This window comes from Oryctolagus cuniculus, chromosome 21, assembly GCF_051225735.1.
Source record: "Oryctolagus cuniculus isolate XC-2025 breed Fujian yellow rabbit chromosome 21, ASM5122573v1, whole genome shotgun sequence".
Classification (NCBI taxonomy): Eukaryota; Metazoa; Chordata; class Mammalia; order Lagomorpha; family Leporidae; genus Oryctolagus; species Oryctolagus cuniculus.
This window is the reverse complement of record NC_142887.1, coordinates 11,574,160-11,592,930: the sequence shown is the minus strand read 5'-3', so window position 1 is coordinate 11,592,930 and position 18,771 is coordinate 11,574,160. Positions and strand designations below refer to the sequence as shown.

Sequence of the window (18,771 nt, the reverse complement as noted above, 5' to 3'; positions counted from 1 at the left end):
CTGGTTACAAATGACAGAATTTGAATTTTCAGATGAAAGTCAGAATTTTGAAAAACTTCCATGAGCCACCACAAACTAGATGGCTTTCTCCATCCTTAAAGGCTTTTCTGACAAGACTGGTGGTGATATACACATGGATTTTAACAAGATATACAGACCATGTAATAGCACGTGCCAGTATTTGGAAAACCTGCCTAACCCAGTGAGCCAATACTTCCCAAATGATCAAGCAAGATGTTGCAAAATCACATCAAGTAAAGGAGCTACTCAAAGGCAAGACAGGATTGCTAATGTAACGGCAGGGAGAGCCATCGATACAGTTTCAGATTCCACGTTGCAACTAACAGGGAAGGCACTGCCTCCCGTGGGGCCAGGCTGTCCTCACACCTCATCAGGACCAACACAGCAGGACAGATGAATGGAAGCAGCTAGGAAAAGCCAGATCTCTTCTAGTGAGCCAGACACAAGAGATTCACAAAAGCACAGAACGACGACAATCTTAATTGTTTCTGTTTTGGACAATGTAGCTATTTTTCATAAAAAATGTTTTTCTGCTATCATACAATGGAGTTACTACTATTCTTAAATGGACTTAAAACATTTTTGTGGGGCTGGCACTGTGGCAGAGTAGCTAAAGCTGTCGCCTGCAGTGCTGGCATCCCATATGGGTGCTGGTTCATGTCCTGGCTGCTCCACTTCCTATCCAGCTCTCTGCTATGGCCTGGAAAGGCAGTACAAGATGGCCCAAGTCCTTGAGCTCCTGAACCCGCATGGGAAGACCTGGAAGAAGCTCCAGGCTCCTGGCTTTAGATTGGCGCAACTCAAGCCGTTGCGGCCATCTGGAGAGTGAACCAGCAGATGTAAGACTTCTCTCTCTCTCTGCCTCTCCGCTCTGATTTTCAAATAAATAAATCTTTACAAAAAAAATTTTGTAAAAATTTCTCCGTTTTAATTGCTAACACAGGACATATGAATGAATAACCCATCTAAGTAAAGTTAGGGAGTGCTTGGCCTGACTGCACCCCACTCCCAGCGCCAACACAGGCTCTGGGAGGCAGAGGATAAGGCGGCATACAGACCCTTGAGGAGTGCAGGAGTCTGGATAGATTGGCACAAATACCGGAATTGAAACACACCGAACGCTGAAGGTAAAACAGTTCTCATTCATTCCACAAACACCTAACACACATTTGCTAAGCCTGAAATAAAGTACTAGGGACAGCGAATGAGAAGCCAGCTGCTCCCCTCCAGGCATCAGACCCCCAGGGGAGACACAGAGAAAGGCAGCAGGGGCCAATTTCAGGAGGGCTCAGAGGCCAGGGGCGGGACAGGCAGAGGGGCCCCAAGGTGAACCAAAAGGAGGCCGAAGGGTGTTTTGAGCAGGGGAGCAAGCCAGGTGTCTGGGGTGGCCACCAGTGCTGGGGGTGCCAGGCGGGTGACAGCTCCTGGTGGTCAGAGGGTCTCTGGCAGGACGGGGAGGGGGGAGTGAAGCTCCTGCAGATCGGGACAGGGAGGGTGGGAGCATGAGAGACTCTGATCAAGGGAGGAGGGCAGCGGCAGGCAGCAAGGGGGCCTGTGTGGGCTGCAGGTGGGCAGGACGTGGAACACACGTGCAGACGCACGTGCACACAGGCAGAGTCTGTACCGATGCTCTGGGGCTCACAGAGCCCCTGAAATCTTTTCAGATGTCCTGGGTTTCAGATAATAATTGAAAACACAGGCAGCAAAATTAAAGAACAGAATGAAAAGACAGTTCACAGGATGGGAGAAAATATGTACATACTGCACATTTCATGTGGGGTGGGGGGAGAAACTGTTACAACTGAATAAAAAAGCATAAGCTTCCAATTAGGAAATGGGCAAAGGACTAGAAACACACATCTCTGCAAAGGAGATACACAGGTGGCCAGCGAGAATAAGAAAAGATGCTCAATACCACCACCACCGGAACAATCGAAATGTCCATCAGGAGAGGAATGGACAAAGAAAACAGGACACACGTACACAGGAGATGGAGTACTATTCACCCATGAAAAGGAACACAGTACCGACAATGCCATGATACAGATGAACCTTGGGTGACTCACAGGTACAAGGGTCAGAGAGTTGTAAGCATTTAGAAACAAAGTAGAGGGCCGGTGCTGTGGCTTCGTGGGTAAAGCTGCTGCCTGCAGTGCCAGTAAACCATATGGGCGCCGGTTCAAGTCCCAGCTGCTCCAGTTCTGATCTAGCTCCCTGATACGGCCTGGGAAAGCAGTGGAAGATGCCCAACTCCTTGGGCCCCTGTACCAACGTGGGAGACCTGGAAGAAGCTCCTGGCTCCTGGCTTCGGATTGGTGCAGTTCCAGCTGTTACAGCCATTTGGGGAGTAAACCAGCAGATGGAAGATCTCCATCTCTCTCTCGCTCTCTGTAACTCTTTCAAATAAATAAATATTTAAAAAAAAAGGAACGGAGCTGCTGGAAATGGAGGAAGGGAAGAGGAGGGCTGCTCAGTGGGGACAGAGTGTCAGTCTCCTAAGACGAACGTTCAGACGGACATCAGGAGGCTCGCGCTATTGCACCACTTAAACGTGGTTAAGAAGGGAAATTTGTGGAGCCAGCACGGTTGCATGGCGGGTAAAGCCACCACCTGCAGTACCAGCATCCCATATGGGCACTGGTTTGAGTACCAGCTGCTCCACTTCCCATCCAGCTCTCTGCTGTGGCCTGGGACAGCAGAAGACGGCTCAGGTTCTTGGGGCCCTGCACCCCTGTGGGAGACCTGGAAGAAGCTCCTGGATTTGGATCGGCACAGCTCCGGCCATCGAAGCCATCTGGGGAGTAAGCAGGAGGGAGGAGCTCTCCCACTCTCTCTGCCTGTGCCTCTCTGTAACTCTGCTTTTTAAATCAATAAATAAATCTTTTTTTTTTTAAAGGTAAATTTTGCATCATGTGGTTTTTGACCACGATTCAAAAAACAAGCACTACAAACAGGCCGTGTGGAGGGAGAGGGGTGAGGGCCTCGGGGATTCGCCCCACGCTATGGTGGGCCTGAGGATGAGCTCACCAGGCCGAGGGAATCCGTCGCTCCAGCTGGGCTGGCTTTTCCAGGGGGCAGGGAGATGGCCACTCCCACAGGGAGGACTACTGGGAGTGGCACCCAGGAGAAGGGGAGTGTGTGAGTGTGTGGGTGTGTGGGTGGGAGGGGTCTGCTCCCACTGCCCTGTCCTATAGCCCCACAGCCTCAGGCCACTGCAGGAGACGCGGGGAGGGGCCAGCCAGGCTCTCTGGGGCTCAGCTCTTCAACATCATAAATCACTCCTCTGGGCGGGGGGCACTGACCTTCCACCCCAACCTCTGACTCTTGAAAGTGAGACAGGAAGGAAGGAAGGGCCTGGCATCATCGTGAACTGGATCAGAGGTGATGGCAACGGGATCACCGACAGGACAGGCTGCGCTGAGCAGAGACTTCAAAGTACCCAGCCAGCCAGGAAGGAAGGAGGCACGCGATCACCAGCCCACAAAGAAGCCAGAGCCTGAAACACGGCTGAGCGGCCCCAGGCCCGGCAAGGGGGCCTGACGCCAGCACGGGCTGAGCCGCTTTCCTCCCGCAGGGAGCACCTCTCACGGAGGGACCGTGGCCAGCTGTGCTCACCGCTATGCACTGCCGCATGATGCAGCTCTGCTTCATCCGCCCGGGGCCCCCGAACTTCTTCATGTCCTTGCAGAAGTGACACTCTCCACACTCGGTCCGCAGGCAGGCCTCGCACTTGCGGCATCGCGTCCGGCGCCGGCGAGCTCCTGCAGTCGTCCGGTTGGCGGCCAACTTCACCGCGGAGGCCGGGCCCAGCTTGCCCTTGGGCCGACCCACTGCCCGGTTCTGCAGGAGAAGACAGGGCGGGTGAGAAAGAAGTGCAGGGTGGCCTGACCCAGGAGAGGGTGTTGCAGACTGACCCGTGGCCCCAGGAAGCTCATGTAAGTCCTACGGCCCAGTGCTCTGAACATGGCCTTATTTGGAGTCAGGGGCTTGAGGGAGGTAGTCAGGTTCAGTGAGGTCATTCAGGTGAACCCTGATCCAATTCTACTATCCTCTGAGGGACAAAACCTGCACACAGAGACACACACACTCACACAGGGAGAAGAAGACCCCGTGACAGGAGTCTGCAAGCCAAGAAACGCCACGGCTGCTGGCAAACGTCAGAAGCTGGGGGAGGGAGGAAGGGTCCTTCCCAGGGACCTGCAGGGGAACACGGCTCTGCCAGACCTCATCTTGTCTGGACTCCTGGCTTCCAGAACCCAGGGACCCCTTCCTCTCCAGGCAGCTCTAGAAAACTGCTACCACGGGCACCCCGTCTCTGAGGCAGCACACCTGGCGCCAGACCCCTCAGTGCAGAACTGGCCCTGGCTTCCTCCTTCTTGTGGCCAGGCTGTGTCTCCCCAGAAAGGCTACTCAGGGCCACACAGTCGGCCTCTGTTCCCTCTGCTGGGAATGCCCCCAGCCCACACCATTTGGCCAAGCTACGCATCCTGCAGGCCGTACACACACAGCTTCCTTCTGGAAGCCCTCCCTGTCCATGGTCCTCACCGCCCCGGCCCCATCACAGCCCATGACCGCCCCGGCCCCATCACAGCCCCCGATCGCAAACGTCTGTTCTCATGTCGTCCTTCCTACAAGTTGGTAAAGGAGGCTGTCACCACAGGTCAGGGCAGGGCTTGGGTTAAGAGAACACCAGGGGCCAGCGCCTCGGCTCACTAGGTTAATCCTCCACCTGCAGCGCCGGCACCCCAGGTTCTAGTCCCAGTTGGGACGCCGGATTCTGTCCCGGTTGCTCCTCTTCCAGTCCAGCTCTCTGCTGTGGCCCGGGAAAGCAGTAGAAGATGGCCCAAGTCTCTGGGCCCCTGTGCCTGCATGGGATCAGATTGGCACAGCTCCAGCCATTGAGGCCATTTGGGGAGTGAACCAGCAGATGTTAAACCTCTCTCTCTCTCTCTCTCTCTCTCAATAACTCTACCTTTCAAATAAATAAATAAATCTTAAAAAAAAAAGTGGGAATCATGGCAGGTGTTCTCTGAGCACTGTGACCAGGTGCTATGCTCATCACTTCACATTTATTGCCTAATTCTCTTAATAATAACCCTGCAGACGAGGACACTAGAGGTTAAGTGCCTGCCCAAGGTCACAGGGACAGCAGAGGCGGTGTAGACTCCACTGTGCTCTGACCCTACAGGCGACAGTGGGTACACATGCATCACAGGGCAAGAGGCTCACAGAGGCTGCCAGAAACGCCACGGTCTGTGCCTCAGCACATGCAGCGTGAAGAGTGCCAACAGGGGAGCAGAGGGGCTCTGGAAGCTCCTCCTCTCATCCCAGCCCTCATAAAGCGTATGCACCCTGCTGCTACTGATTCCTCAAACGCCTGAGACACAGGCAGCCTGTCTCGAGTCAGGTGCACAGGGACAGTGCACAGACCACCTCCAGGACACCACCAGAAGCTAAGGGCTCAAACCCAGCCCGCTGGGGCTGGAGACTCCAAAGACTGACTCTCTGGTGAGCAACAGAAGAAATGCCAGGAGCCTGCAGGAGCATCGGGTGTCAACAGCCAGTGAGTCCCACTGGCCTTGCTGGCCCCATGACCGTGTCAGGGAAGTAAACAGCTGGCCAGTCTGGCCCAATCGCAAAGCTCATCTGTCACCGTGAAGCAAGCACTCCTTCCCGTCATGTTCTAGGGCTGGCAGAGAACACTGTGGCCCGCAACGGGTGCCCATCCCATATGGGCACTGGTTTGAGTTGCAGCTGCCCCACTTCCCAATCCAGCTCTCTACTAATGCACTTGGGAAAGCAGCGCAAGATGGCCCAAGTCCCTGGGCTCCTGCACCCACGTGGGAGACTTGGAAGAAGCTCCTGGCTTTGGCCTAGCACAGCCCTAGCCATTGTGGCCATTTGGGGAGTGAACCAGCAGAGGGAAGACTGATTGACTGATCAGTCGATCGATAGATCTCTCTCCCCTTCTCTCTGTAACTCCACCTTTCAAATAAGTAAATATTTGTCTCCACCCAAAGGAACGCTTTTCCAACCTACAGAAAACAAATCTACCTGCACCCTGAGGGCAGCTACGGCATCCTGCAAGGGCAGCATCCCGAGGAAAATCCACAGGTGAGAGAGACTTCAGAGGGTTCTGTGAAAAGAGCCCTACCAGGACCATGAAGAACCAATCAGGAATGGTAGAATCACAGAGAATGGTGACCCAGAGGGGACAAAAAGAGTAACAAGGAAGGCCTGCTTATTAGACACAGCCCTCACGCTTCGCCATGATGCTCTAGCATCTTTCAAGCACTACCCAAAGTTACAAACGCTGATTCTAAACTCCACTCGATCCCACTCCTGCCTTCAGCAAAGGGAATGATGCAGCTTCAGACGTCCATTCCAACCCCAGGGCCACTTGTTGATTTTATCAGCCCAGGAGTCACACGCTCAGCTCCTTACACGAAAGGTGAGGGAATCTGGAACACACGTGCACACAGCTTCTCCCTATCAGCAACTCGAAGCATCTTACAGGAGACATTAGCACATTCATTCATTCATCCACCAACATTTCCTAAGTTCTTTTCGTCCACCAGACAACATCTTCCGGAAATTCATGGGTACCACCTCCTCAATCCATCATTTTGAAAATATTGGGAATTAAAACAACTTGGATGAGCCTAAATCAATGGAAAGCCATCCTGTGTTCATGGAATGTAACCTTTAATGTAGTTAGAACAGCTATACTCCCTAAAGTTAGCTACAGATCCCATGCAACCCCAATCAAAATCCCACTGGCTATCTTCCAGAAATTGGCATACTGATTATGGAATTTGTGGGGGAAACGAAAGGGACCCAAAAAATTTCAAGAAAACAGGCCGGCACTGTGGCGTAGCAGGTAAAATGCTGCCTGCAGTACCAGCATCCCATATGGATGCTGGTTTGAGTCCCGGATGCTCCACTTCTGATCCAGCTCTCTGCTATGGCCTGGGAAAGCAGTAGAAGATGACCCAAGTCCTTGGGTCCCTGTACTCATGTGGGAGACCTGGAAGAAGCTGCGGCCATTGTGGCCATCTGGAAGTAAATCAGCAGATGGAAGACCTCTCTCCCCTTCTGCCTCTCTGTAACTCTGCCTTTCAAATAAAATAAATAAATCTTAAAAAAAAAAAAAAAAAAAAAAAAAAAAAGATTCAAGAAAACAAAGTAGAAGACTCACACTTCCTGATTTCAAAACTTACTAAAAGCTACAGCAAACAAGACAGGGTAGTACTGACTTAAAGACAAACATAGGAATCACTGGACTACAGAAGTCCAGAAATAAACTCTTATTTTTGACCCATGAATTTTTAGTAAGAGTGCCAAGACAGTGCAGTCAGGAGCGGTCTTTGCAACACATGGTGCTGCTGCAGACACACATCCATACCCAGGAGAATGAAGCAGACCCCCTGCCTCACACCATAGAGTCACTAAAAACTGGATCAGCAACCTCAACACTGAGCCATAAGCCCTTAAAGAAAACACGGCGTAAGCATCCATGAGGCTGGATTGGGCAACAGCTCCTTAGATATGAAATCAGAATCACAAGTGGCAAAAGGTAAATCAGACCTCACCAAAATCAAAAACTTTTGTGCTTCAAAGGACACGCTAAGGTGAAAAAGCTCACAGAATGGGAAATTACCTGAAAGATCATTTATCTAATAAGAGGTTAGAATCCAGAACATATAATTTTACAATTCAACAATAAAAAGACAAATATGCCAAGTTAAAAATAAGCAAAAGAGACAAATGAGTATTTCTCAAAGACATTTAACAAATGGCCAGCAAACATATCCAAAACAAACCAAAACCCTGGACGTCAGCAGCTAGGAGTAGGAACGTGCACTGGAGACTCATTCATCAACCCTCCTGTTCACACAGTCACCCAGCCACCTGCCCACTCTCAGGCTTCCTGGCTGTGAAGTGCGTGGCTTCAGGGCTCAGCGCGGAGACGACAGGGCTGAGTAAGCTGTGCTCCCTGCTCTCAAAGGCAGGAGAACACAGTGCAACGTGGGGATATCACAAGCCAACTTCGACTGAAGTGCTGATCAGTCTTTTCAATGTTTCTATCAGCAATCTGTGAGGTAGGAATTACTACCATTTCCACTTGCAAATGAGGAAGCTGAGGCCTGGTGCCACCCCATCATTTGCCCCTAGTCGTACTGCTAACCAATGAGAAAGCTAAGACGTGAACCCAGGCGATGGACCCAGGAGTGCTGACCCCAGAGAGCTGGCTGGAAGCACAGGACGTGACACAGGAGTTGGTAATTAAGGTAGCCGTAGAGGGGGGACAGACGACCTACAGGCCAAGGGTAGGGATGGGGCTAGGCAGTAGATACTCTAGGCAAAAGCAGGAGTAAGAGAGAAATATGGGAAACTCCATGACACATACAAGGAACTAGCTCCCTGTGGCTGCGGGAAACAGCTCTGAGGCGGCAGAGCCTGCCCCTGCCCTCACAGGCGGGAGCAACAGGACTGTGTTCCTGCAGCGGAGTAGCGAGTACCTATTTTTTGGGCAGTGTGCAAGACAAGAAAGGGAGATCAGCTGGAGATCATGAAGGCAGGAGCAGCAGCAACAGAGGGGACGGCAGGGAGGAGGAGATTTCGGATGTTTTGAAGGCAGACCGAGCAGCAGAAGAGCTGAGTGAGACTGGACATGGAGGCGCAGGCAGGAAGAATCTTGGAAGATGCCAAGGTTCTGCCTTGAGCGGTGGAGTGGGCTTAGGAGAGGAATGAAAACAGTGATTCTGCTGTGTGGGATTTAGGGGACCCAGGGGACATCCAAGGAAGGTGTCCAGCTAGCAAGCGAGACCAGAGCTGAGATCCACAACTGGGACTCAACACCACATAGGTGTAAGAGCTAGTGAAGTCCACGAGCTTGTCAGGAGGAAAGGACGGAGTGGACAATAGCCTTTGGCCCAACGTGGAGAACATTCCAGGGCAGGCTGCAGAGCACCGCCCGTTGAGGACAGCTGGGGAGGTGGGACAGCAGGGGGTCAGAGGGCCAGAGTCCCAAATGTCAAGAGAAGTCAGACAGACAGCGAGGCATGGCTGTGCATTCTGACAATGGAGGCAGTTGCAGGTTGTAAGCACCCCTTACACAGCACACTGGCCCGTGGCCCCACAGGGCAGCCACACCGCTGTGGCATTCCACTTCCTGGTGCAGCCGTGGCTCTCAACATGGTGTCTGTCCCCACATCTTCCAGCATAAAAACCTAGATTTTACCAGGGGCCCGGCCCCTGAACACACCCAGGGACTCAAGGGAGGGCTCTGGTTTCTTTATGCACCTAGGGCAGGAGCATGGTGCCCAGGGGATGGAGGGCTCGAAAAAGAGCGGAAAGCTAAGGATGCCCCAAGGGCACATGGGCACAAGTCACAAAACTGTGTGTATTTTCAGGAAGGATGAGGGGTCCCCCGTGTTAAAACGTTGCCACTTGGGGGCCGGCACTGTGGCGCGACTGGTTAAAGCCCTGGCCTGCAGCAGCGCCATTCCATATGGGCATCAGTGTTTAGTCCTGGCTGCTCCACTTCCAATCCAGCTCCCTGCTCATGTGCCTGGGAAAGCAGCAGAGGTGGCCCATGTCCTTAGGCTCCTGCACCCACGTGGGAGACCCACAAGAAGCTCCTGGCTGCGGATCGGCGCAGCTCCAGCTGTTGCAGCCATTTGGGTTGTGAACCAGCGGATGGAAGATCTCTCTCTCTCTCTCTTTCAAATAAATGAAGTAAGTCTTTAAAAACAACAACAACAACAAAAACTTCACCACTTAATAAACCGTGGTGGGTAACACAATGGTCGTGACCACATTAGTTTCTGACTTTCTAACTTTCTAATGACGATTATTATTTTCAATAATAAACTGCAGACATTGGATAAAAAAAAAAGTAGGGCATATTTTCACTTCAGGGATTCCCCACTGAGGTAGACCAAGAAGTCTTCTCGCTAACAGTGCTCCTTTAAGAGGCACCCCCCCAAACTGGAAAGCAAAGCTTAAGAAGTTTCTGGCACCTTCTAGACTGAAGAAGCAAATAAAATCCCAGGCAAGGGTGCAGACCAGTGAGGAACCAGCACAGTTCCCCTGCCCACACCTCCCCCTCTCACTGCTGTCCTGTGGGCCCAGGGCCGCATCCAGGGGGCGCTGCGAGGTGCACAGACCTTTAAAGCAGAATAGTCAAAAGCTCTTGAGGAGGGCGGAGGTGGAGGTGGGGGCTCCGCCCAGCTGCAGGGTGAACTGCAGGAACTCCCCAGTGGGGGCCTCATCCTTGGGGTCCTTCCAGCCACAGGTGGGCAAGCAGACCTGCACATCCACACTCTGACTTGTACCTCCCTCCTCAGAAGGGCCTTTCTTTCCCACTCTGCACGGATGGGGCTCAGAGAAGAGCCAGGCTTAGCTCCCGCCAGCCTGAGCTTCCAGTCCCCAGCCCCAGTTGCCTCGAGGTCTTCGGAGGAAGCCACTCCACTCAGGCCCAAGAAATCCTTGGGCTGAGGAGACCAGGGGTGGCAGGGATGAGAGGCAGAGGGGGCGGAGCTCACAGGGTACCTGAGCTGACACCCAACTTCTCTACTGGGACAATGGGGCTGGGTTTAGCTGTCATCTCCCTCAATGCACCTGAGTGGGGAAAAAAAGAAAATCTCCTTAATGTGAACATTTCAACCTCCAGAGAACTTCAGCTGCTAGCACTGCACAGGTGCTGCAACTGGGCTGCCCAACCAGGAGGAAAAAGACCTGGCTACAGGCAGCACAGGTCCCGCCTCTGCAGAAGTCGCTCTCAGGAGTGGCAGAACCCAAAAACGTGGCGTTAAACCCACAGACATCTAAGCCTTGTCCCTGCAGTGTCAAAGATGGCGCCTACCACAGGCATCGAACAAAGCCCAGGTAACGGGGACCTCAAGCCCGGAACAGCGGGGCCCAGGTGCCAGGGAGCACCAACACCCAGTGGACATCCCGCTGTCCTGCAAATGACAACCCTTCGCAGGACTGGGCAGACCCAAGCTTCAAACCAGCAGCTGAGGTGTGGACGAAGTACCCAGGACTCCAGAGCCATCCGCACTCCGCTCTGACTTGAGTTCCAAGCCAACGCCCCTTGAACGGGCCCTGGGTCGACCGAATCCGAAAGACCAGGGGATTCAGGCAGCCGAGGGGACGCGTCTGAAAAAATGTGCCTCGAAACTGAGGAACAGCAGAGACGCAACGTCTCTGTCAACCAAAACCACTTAGTGATGCCTGCGAGGCGACGGGAACTGCGCATGTACCCCACTTCCTCAATTACGCCTGCTGGGGTGGGGGAGAAAGTTCCCACATTTCGGCTCCCACATTCCTAAACATCTTATTCCACTGAGGAGACGCACCGGGATTATAAATAAGCATCTCCCGTCCGCAGCCCGCCCAGCGCCCACGCGGTAACACAACCCGGCCCACCGCGAGCTCCCCCGACAGGTCCACCTGGCCCGCGCCGCGCTACGAACGTTAGTTATCCTGCAGGTCACAGCCGGTAAAACCCCAACTTTCCTCCTCCGCTCCTCCACGCGAACCTGCCCGGAGTGCGTTCACGCCGTAAACACACCCAGGGCTTTGTTTTACACACGGATTTCGGCCCCCCGGGTCCCCAGAGGGGTCCCTCTCCTGCTAAATCCAACCGAGGCCAAGCCCTGCCATCCGGGGTCACGGCTTCCTCCGCGCCGCCTCCCGGGCGCGCTCGCCCGGGTTCCGGATGGCCCGCGCCGGCCGCGGCTCGCACCCCTTCCTGTCTCCGTCTGCCCACGGCCGGCGGCGGGCGGCCAGCGCGCGGCGCCCAGACAAAAGCTCGGGCCGTCGGGCCCACGGGCCGCGGGCGTCTGCCAGCCCGGAGGCCGAGGGTCCCGGCGCAACTTTGCGAACAGAAAAGGAAGGAGGCGTCGCGCCCGCGGCTCCCGGTGCTCCCGGTGCGCGTGTGGGCCGCGGGCGAGGGCGCCGTGCGCCCCGCGGCCGCCCGCAACTTGCCCGCGGGCCGTGGCCCGCGCCCGGCAGGCCCGCCCGACGGCGAGGCCCGGCGGCCCACATTGTCCCCGCGGCGCCCGGCAGCCCCCCGCGCGCACGCCCGCACGCACACGCCCCCTGCCCGGGCCGGCTGGAGGGGCCGCCGGCCTGCCGCTCTCCTCCACGCCCTGCTCGGGCCCGGCCCTGGCGGCCCCGCCGGCGGCGGCTGCAAAACTTTCTCCTCATCGCGGCGGCGGCGGCGGCGTCGCGGCCGCCCTCGGCGCGTCAGGCAGGCGGTCGGGAGGTCGGGCGGCCGGTCCCTCCCTCGGCCCCACCCCGGGCCGCCGACCTGGTCCGGCTCGGATTCATAGTCGTCGTCCTCGGCGCTCACGGACATGGCCATGGCTCATGGTGGGCCCAGGCTCGCGCGCGCTGACATGGCTGGAGCGGCGCCGCCGCCGCCGCCGCCGCCGCCCGCCCGGAGCAGGCTCGGCTCGCCCCGGCTCGGGCTCGGGCTCGGGCTCGGGCTCCCGCTCCCGCTGCCGCGAGGAGGGAGCCGCGCCGCGCGCCTCGCACGCCCGCGCGGGAGGGGGCGGGGAGGGGCCGGCGGGGGAGGGCCGGGGCGCTCATGCATATGCATGAGGCGAGCCAGGAAGGGGCTGGCCCCCCGGGCGGGCGGGCCAATGGCGCGGCCGCGGTGCTCGGGCCGCACACAAAGGGAGCCCGGCCTGCGGTGACACGGGGGCGGGCCCGCCGAGGGCGGCCCCTCGCGGCCGGCGCGCGGGGACTGGGGCTGCGTGGGGGCGTGCCCCGCGCCCCGCCCGGCCCGGCCCGGCCCGCGCGCCGCGGGATGCACATGGTGGCTGCACGCCGCCGCCGCTGTAACAGGAAACGCACGCCCGCCGTGGGGTGGGGTCTTTTGTGTAGTCCTGCGGGGACCCCCGCACGCGACGCCTGGCCTCAGGTGCCTGCGTCCCCCCGGGTTTGCACATGCTGCGGGGCAGCGGCACCTGACGCCCGCTCTCCGGCCTGCGGAGGATCCGGGGCCCCCGTTGCCCCGCACGCCGCCGCTGGGCTGGGCTGGCGCTGCCCGGTCAGCCGCCCTCGGGTTTGCCTTTCAGGTCGACAGTCGGCGTCAAACGTGGGGCGATGCAGGCAGGAGTTCCACCGGAGCCGCCTGCCGCGGGGGCTGTCAGAGAGCACGCCTGGACTCTGCCCCGGGGTGGCTGTCCTGCGAGCGGAACCCCCCTTCCCGCGGTGCCCAGGAATCCCTCGGCCCCGGCTGACAGCGCCGCAGCCCCCAGGCAGTCCGGGGAGGTGTGGGTTTCCCAGTTCTTAAACTGTAAAGGTTCCTAACGCCGCCTCCAAAAACAGCCCACTCCTGCGGAACACCGTGGCTGGAAATCCACCCTGATCTTCATCCCCAAAGGGAAGAAGGAAAGAGAAGTCTCCCGGACACTTACACCTTTTCTCTGGGGAAGGAAAAAAAAGCCACAAAGCCATAGTTGACTCCTGCCAAGGAGCAGGACGCTCAGCTGTGCCTGCTCAGTAGCTCCATGGATAAAATTGGAAGGGTTTACAGGAGGGATAGGTAAAGAGATCAGGGCTTTCCCAAGAATAAGCCCATTAGCTGTGAAACCAGGTGACCAGTCATCTAACTCTTACTCACGTCCACAGGGAGAGCCCGAGGCACAGGCAGGCGGGTTGGGGCCTGGGGCTGCCAGGGAAGATGGTGGAGACCTTGTAAACAAAGCCCAGGGACGGGGTGGGGAGGTCCTGGCAGAGAACTGGGCGCAGGGCAAGCAGCAGGGATGCCACCCCCTTTACCGAGACGTCCGTGTGGACTTGAAACACCTGCTGACGCATCGCGGGAAAATAACCCAGCAGACGAGCTCTCACTGAACCAGCTGTCCTGGGCTTCCTTCCTGCCCTGCTATATTTTTCACAATCCACTCAAGGTTTGAAAAATACAAGCAAAAAAATACCACCACCACCACCACTTCATCTCACGGACCAAGGGTCCCTGCTCCTGACCAGCTACCTTGCTGTATCTGACCAGTCCAGACACCAGGAACATGGAGAAAGGGGCTGATAAACTGCTAATCACGCTTTCACTTCCTCGTAGCTGGTCGGGCCAGCAACACCGTGCACCACCAGAAGCCTGTAAGCAGGACTGCTACTCCCCATACGAATCAATGAACAGGGGCCTGTTTACTGGGGTTGTGGGGGCTGATTTCTTGGAGGGCTCGCAAAAGCTCACTTCCGTATTGAAGGCATGGTTCTCAATCATCAAGGCGCAAAGGAGAGAAAGGGACAGTGTAGTCAAAGGCAGGTTGCTGCTGACAGGAACACCCTTCTTCCCACCGCAGAGCCAGAAGGGGCCACATTTCACAGGTGAGCACTTAGAGAGGCCCAAGGGGAATTCCAAAGTCAACTCTGCCCCGGCTCTCTTGTAGAACCCCATCAGAGAGAGAGAGCTCCCTCCAGGGGTCTGGGTCTGGGCAGTGACACTTAAGCAGACATGAGCTCATCCCTCCAGGCAGCTGGGAGGTTTGTGCTATTGCTCACCCATTTTGCGGACGAGGAAACAGGCGTACTGCTGCCAGGAAGCGAAAAGACCTGCAGACGGCCCCGCAGGCTATCAGCCATCCCACCCCAATGCCTCGTGCCAAAGACGAGAGATGCCAAGCACGACTGGTGTCATGACCCAAGTCAGAAACCCAACTGTCCCTGACCAGATTCTGTAATTCTGAGTCCTGGGATCAGTGGTTTTGACGGCCAGGCTGCCACCTGGTCTGTCAAGGGCTGACGGTGGACCCAGGAAGGTGCCAGCGGAGGGTCCTCCTCAAGCGCCAAGCCGGCTCCTGCCAGTCAGCATCCTAACACCTCTCCACCTGCAGAAGAGCCTCCTTCCCTCAGTCAAGTGTCCTTCAGTGAGCTGGTGCACACAATTACCCAACATCTGTTTTGTATTGATCGTGTGCCTGCCTGTGAATAAAACACACATTATGCCACCCCGTGCCCGGGAGGACTGCCACCTTCAGATGTCATTAACACTGCGCCTTCAGCTGGCCCGTTCTCCCACATGACCTCACCACTGAGTGGCCCTAAGAATGGAACATTCTCCCGGCTGCACTTGGCCAAACTTCACTTCCGTTCTTAGAAAGAGCTCCCCAAAGCCGATGCCACCCAGGCAGCTGGTGCTTGCCCTGAGCCAGGAGGATCCAGAACTTTCACCACGTGGTGGAGAAATAAGCAAAAACAGATGGAAGCCAAGTTCTCTGCGGTCATAGTCGTCACCTACTTCCCTGCTTCCTCTCTGTCATGTAGTTTTCTGCTGCGCTTATCAGATCATGAGACCTCAGGAATGACCCCCAGCTGCCAAGAGGTTTGTACCCAGACTCAGCCTTGTCCCAGGCTGGGAACAGGCAGTGTGATAAGGGGGGAGGGGGAGGGACAATGCCTAAAAGGCAGGTGCCATATGTACATGGAATACAGGGCGGCAGAAGCACCTGTGTGTGTGTCACTGTGACAAGACTCACTACTGAGTTTACAAAGCAAGGTACATACGGTTTTATATCAAACACACATCTGTAAACATCATACTGTGTGTTCTGTCGACCCGTATTTCACATATCGATAAGTACGTAAATCTATCGCAGGAAGCCTGGAAAAGCCAAAGTGACTCAGATGAAGAAAGAATTAGGGTAATGAGTGACGGAAGGGCCAGGATTGGGAGTCACAGTCAAATGGGATTGTAGTCTCTCTGTAATTCTTTTATTACTTTTAATAATTTATATACTCACGACTTCTTTCTAACGCTAAAATTAATAAAAAGTCACAAAAACCATCATCAAGGTTTATCCATTATTCTCCTCGATTCTTCTCATCAGAAAGGGAGGAAAGCAGAAAATGACTCCATCTGGGTCTCTCACGTGGGTGGCAGGAACCCAGATACTTGGCCCAGCACCTGCTGCCTGCTGGATTGGAAGCACAGAGGCCATTTAACCTGCTGAGCCACAATGGCCGAGTTATGTTAGGTAAACCTTACCTTGGTAAAAAGCATATACCTCTCTCCATCTATCAATGAGGGGACTTCAAAAAGTTCATGGAAAATGGAATTAAAAGAGAAGTTTATTTTTATGCAAAATATTTTGAAGTCCATATGTAGTTTTTTCACAGGAGTCATTTCCATGAACTCTGAAGGCCCCTCTCATGCTATAGGTACCCCCCCAACACACACACGGACTTAGTCACCAGCTCCGTCTTCTGTGGTTAGCTCAGCTGGTCAACACCTGGGGATGAGGAGCCTGTCCTCCTCCCCACCCCCATGCCAGGCCTTTGAAGGGACCTTCTTTGTTGGGGGCCCAGGGGCACCTCTCCCTGTGGCTGTGTCTTCACTGAAGAGTAACCTCAGTTCCTGTTCTTGGAGCCTAGTCTGGGCCCTGAACCCTGGGACCTGTGGAAACCCAACAGGAGAGTGGAAGGGACCTCTGAGAGGAGCTGCCAGAGCCTTCGGTCAGGAGCGGGAGGGGGGTACACCTGGTTGCCTCCCTCCCACTCTGGCTCCAACTCTGCCCAACCCCCCTTCCTCTAGCTGCTGCCATGGGCCCTGCTTCATTTATTGCTTGCTTTCTTCTTTAAAACTGGCTCTTGCCGGCTCTGTGGTGCAGTGGGTTAACGCCCTGGCCTGTAGTGCTGGTATCCCATATGGGTGCCAGTTCAAGACCCAACTGCTCCACTTCCGATCCAGCTCTCTGCTCTGGCCTAGGAAAGCAGTAGAAAATGGTCCAATTCCTTGGGCCCCTGTACCCACATAGCAAACTCAGAAGAAGCACCTGGCTCCTGGCTTTGATCAACACAGCTCCAGCCATTGCAGACAACTGGGGAGTGAACCATCGGATGGAAGACCTCTCTCTATCTCTCTGCCTCTCCTCTCTCTGTGTAGCTCTGACTTTCAAATAAATAAATTAATTTAAAAAAAAAAATGGCTCTAAAGCCGGCGCCGTGGCTGAATAGGCTAATCCTCCACCTTGCGGCGCCGGCACACCGGGTTCTAGTCCCGGTCGGGGCGCCGGATTCTGTCCGGGTTGCCCCCCTTCCAGGCCAGCTCTCTGCTGTGGCCAGGGAGTGCAGTGGAGGATGGCCCAGGTGCTTGGGCCCTGCACCCCATGGGAGACCAGGAAAAGCACCTGGCTCCTGGCTCCTGCCAGGATCAGTGCGGTGCGCCGGCTGCAGCGGCGGCCATTGGAGGGTGAACCAACGGCAAAGGAAGACCTTTCTCTCTCTGTCTCTCTCTCACTGTCCACTCTGCCTGTCAAAAAAAAAAAAAAAAAAATGGCTCTAGTGGGCCCATTTGCCTCTCAGCCCACCTATGTCTATGAAAATGTATGAGTTCATCATGGCACTCCAAGCAGGGCAAGCCTGTGACAGAACTCTTCTGTCCCCCTGTGAAGCAGGCTTTAAGACAATGCTTTGGGGCCCAGTGCTGCTCCACTTCAGACCCAGCTCCCTGCTAACACACCTGGGAAACCAGCGGAGGATGGCCCAAGTGCTTGGGTTCCTGCCACCTATGTGGGAAACCAGGAAGAAGTACCTGGCTTTGGTCCAGCCCAGCCCTAGTGGCCATTCTGGCCTTTTGGGGAATGAAGCAGTGCATAGAAGATCTCTCTCTCTCTCTTTCTTTCTCTCTCTCTCTGTAATTCTGCCTTTCAAATAAATACATTTTTAAAAAGAGATGCTTTAGGCCAGGCATTTGGCCCACCCACTTTGGATACCCGCATGTGATATCACAGTGCCGGGGCTCGAGTCCCAGATTTGCTTCTCTGGAAGGCAGCAAGTGATGGCTCAGGCTGCTGGGTCCCTGCTACCCACATGAAAGACCTGAATTGAGTTCCGAGCTCCTAGTTTCGGCCTGGCCTAGCTTCAACTATTTGCAGACATTTGGGGGAGGGAACCAGCAGATCTCTCTGCCTTTCAAATAAAGTGAGTAAAATAAAAATAGTTAAGAATAAAAAAAGGAAAATGGAAAGAATTGAGCCTGCTTGCTTTTCAGGAGGAAGTGGACAGAGCCGCCCAAGTGGGGAGGGGAAACTCTCAGAAGAAGGCAGCTGCCTCCCAGCAGAGCGACGAGAACTGTGAAACAGGAAAGCGTGACTGACAAGTGTTGAAACCATCCATGAACGGTTGGGGGAGCAGGGGACCCCTGACTCTGGAAGAATCAGAGAAGAACATAACTGAAGAATGCCATCACCTTGAACAGCTAGGCTGTTTATTTCACTCTAACCAAATCTTTGGGTGTGGCTTCCAGATTACAGAACTTATGAGGATAAGGAACAAGATAAGTGACACCCCAAGGATGCATGAAGGCAGTGGGCAGGATTTCTACAAATCAACATCCTCAGAAAAGCCAAGACTAAGAGAGAATTAAGAATGGATTCAATGTGTGCGCCTGGACTGGATCCTGGTCTGGACAAAGCAGCTGAAAAGGAAACGTTTGGGTGGCAGGCAGGACGCAGGGACCGTACTTGTTCTTAGGTGTAATAATGGTGTTTTGGCTATGCAGAAAATGTTCTTCCTTTTTCAGAGATGTAAATCTGAGTTTAAAATAAAGTGAGTTAAAAAGAAAGGACACCCGTCACCTCAAGACGGCTGTATCCAGAACACACAAACGGAAAGTCACGAGTGTCGGCGAGGATGAGAAGCAGCCCCTGTACTCCTGGAGTGTCAGACAGTGCAGCCAGAGCGTGCCTTTGCAGCAGTGGTTTCGGTGCCTCT

At 55.0% G+C, this 18,771-nt stretch overlaps 1 protein-coding gene across 15 annotated transcripts in view; it reads right to left on the bottom strand.

The window, feature by feature from the left end:
- Nucleotides 1–18,771, bottom strand: part of KDM2B (lysine demethylase 2B) — a 158,146-nt gene that overhangs the window by 16,298 nt on the left and 123,077 nt on the right. For 12 of the 15 annotated variants that reach the window (XR_011385264.2, XR_016227101.1, XM_070066159.2 and 9 more), the window contains one exon: nucleotides 3,637–3,861. Coding sequence is in view for 13 of the 15 variants with exons in the window: in XM_070066159.2 (XP_069922260.1) it covers nucleotides 3,637–3,861 (225 nt within the window). In the remaining 2 variants the exon portion in view is untranslated. Of the gene's footprint in view, nucleotides 1–3,636; nucleotides 3,862–6,075; nucleotides 6,220–12,343; nucleotides 12,539–18,771 lie in introns of those variants that run through there. The other 3 variants (XM_089323085.1, XM_089323086.1, XM_089323087.1) reach the window with 2 other exon arrangements.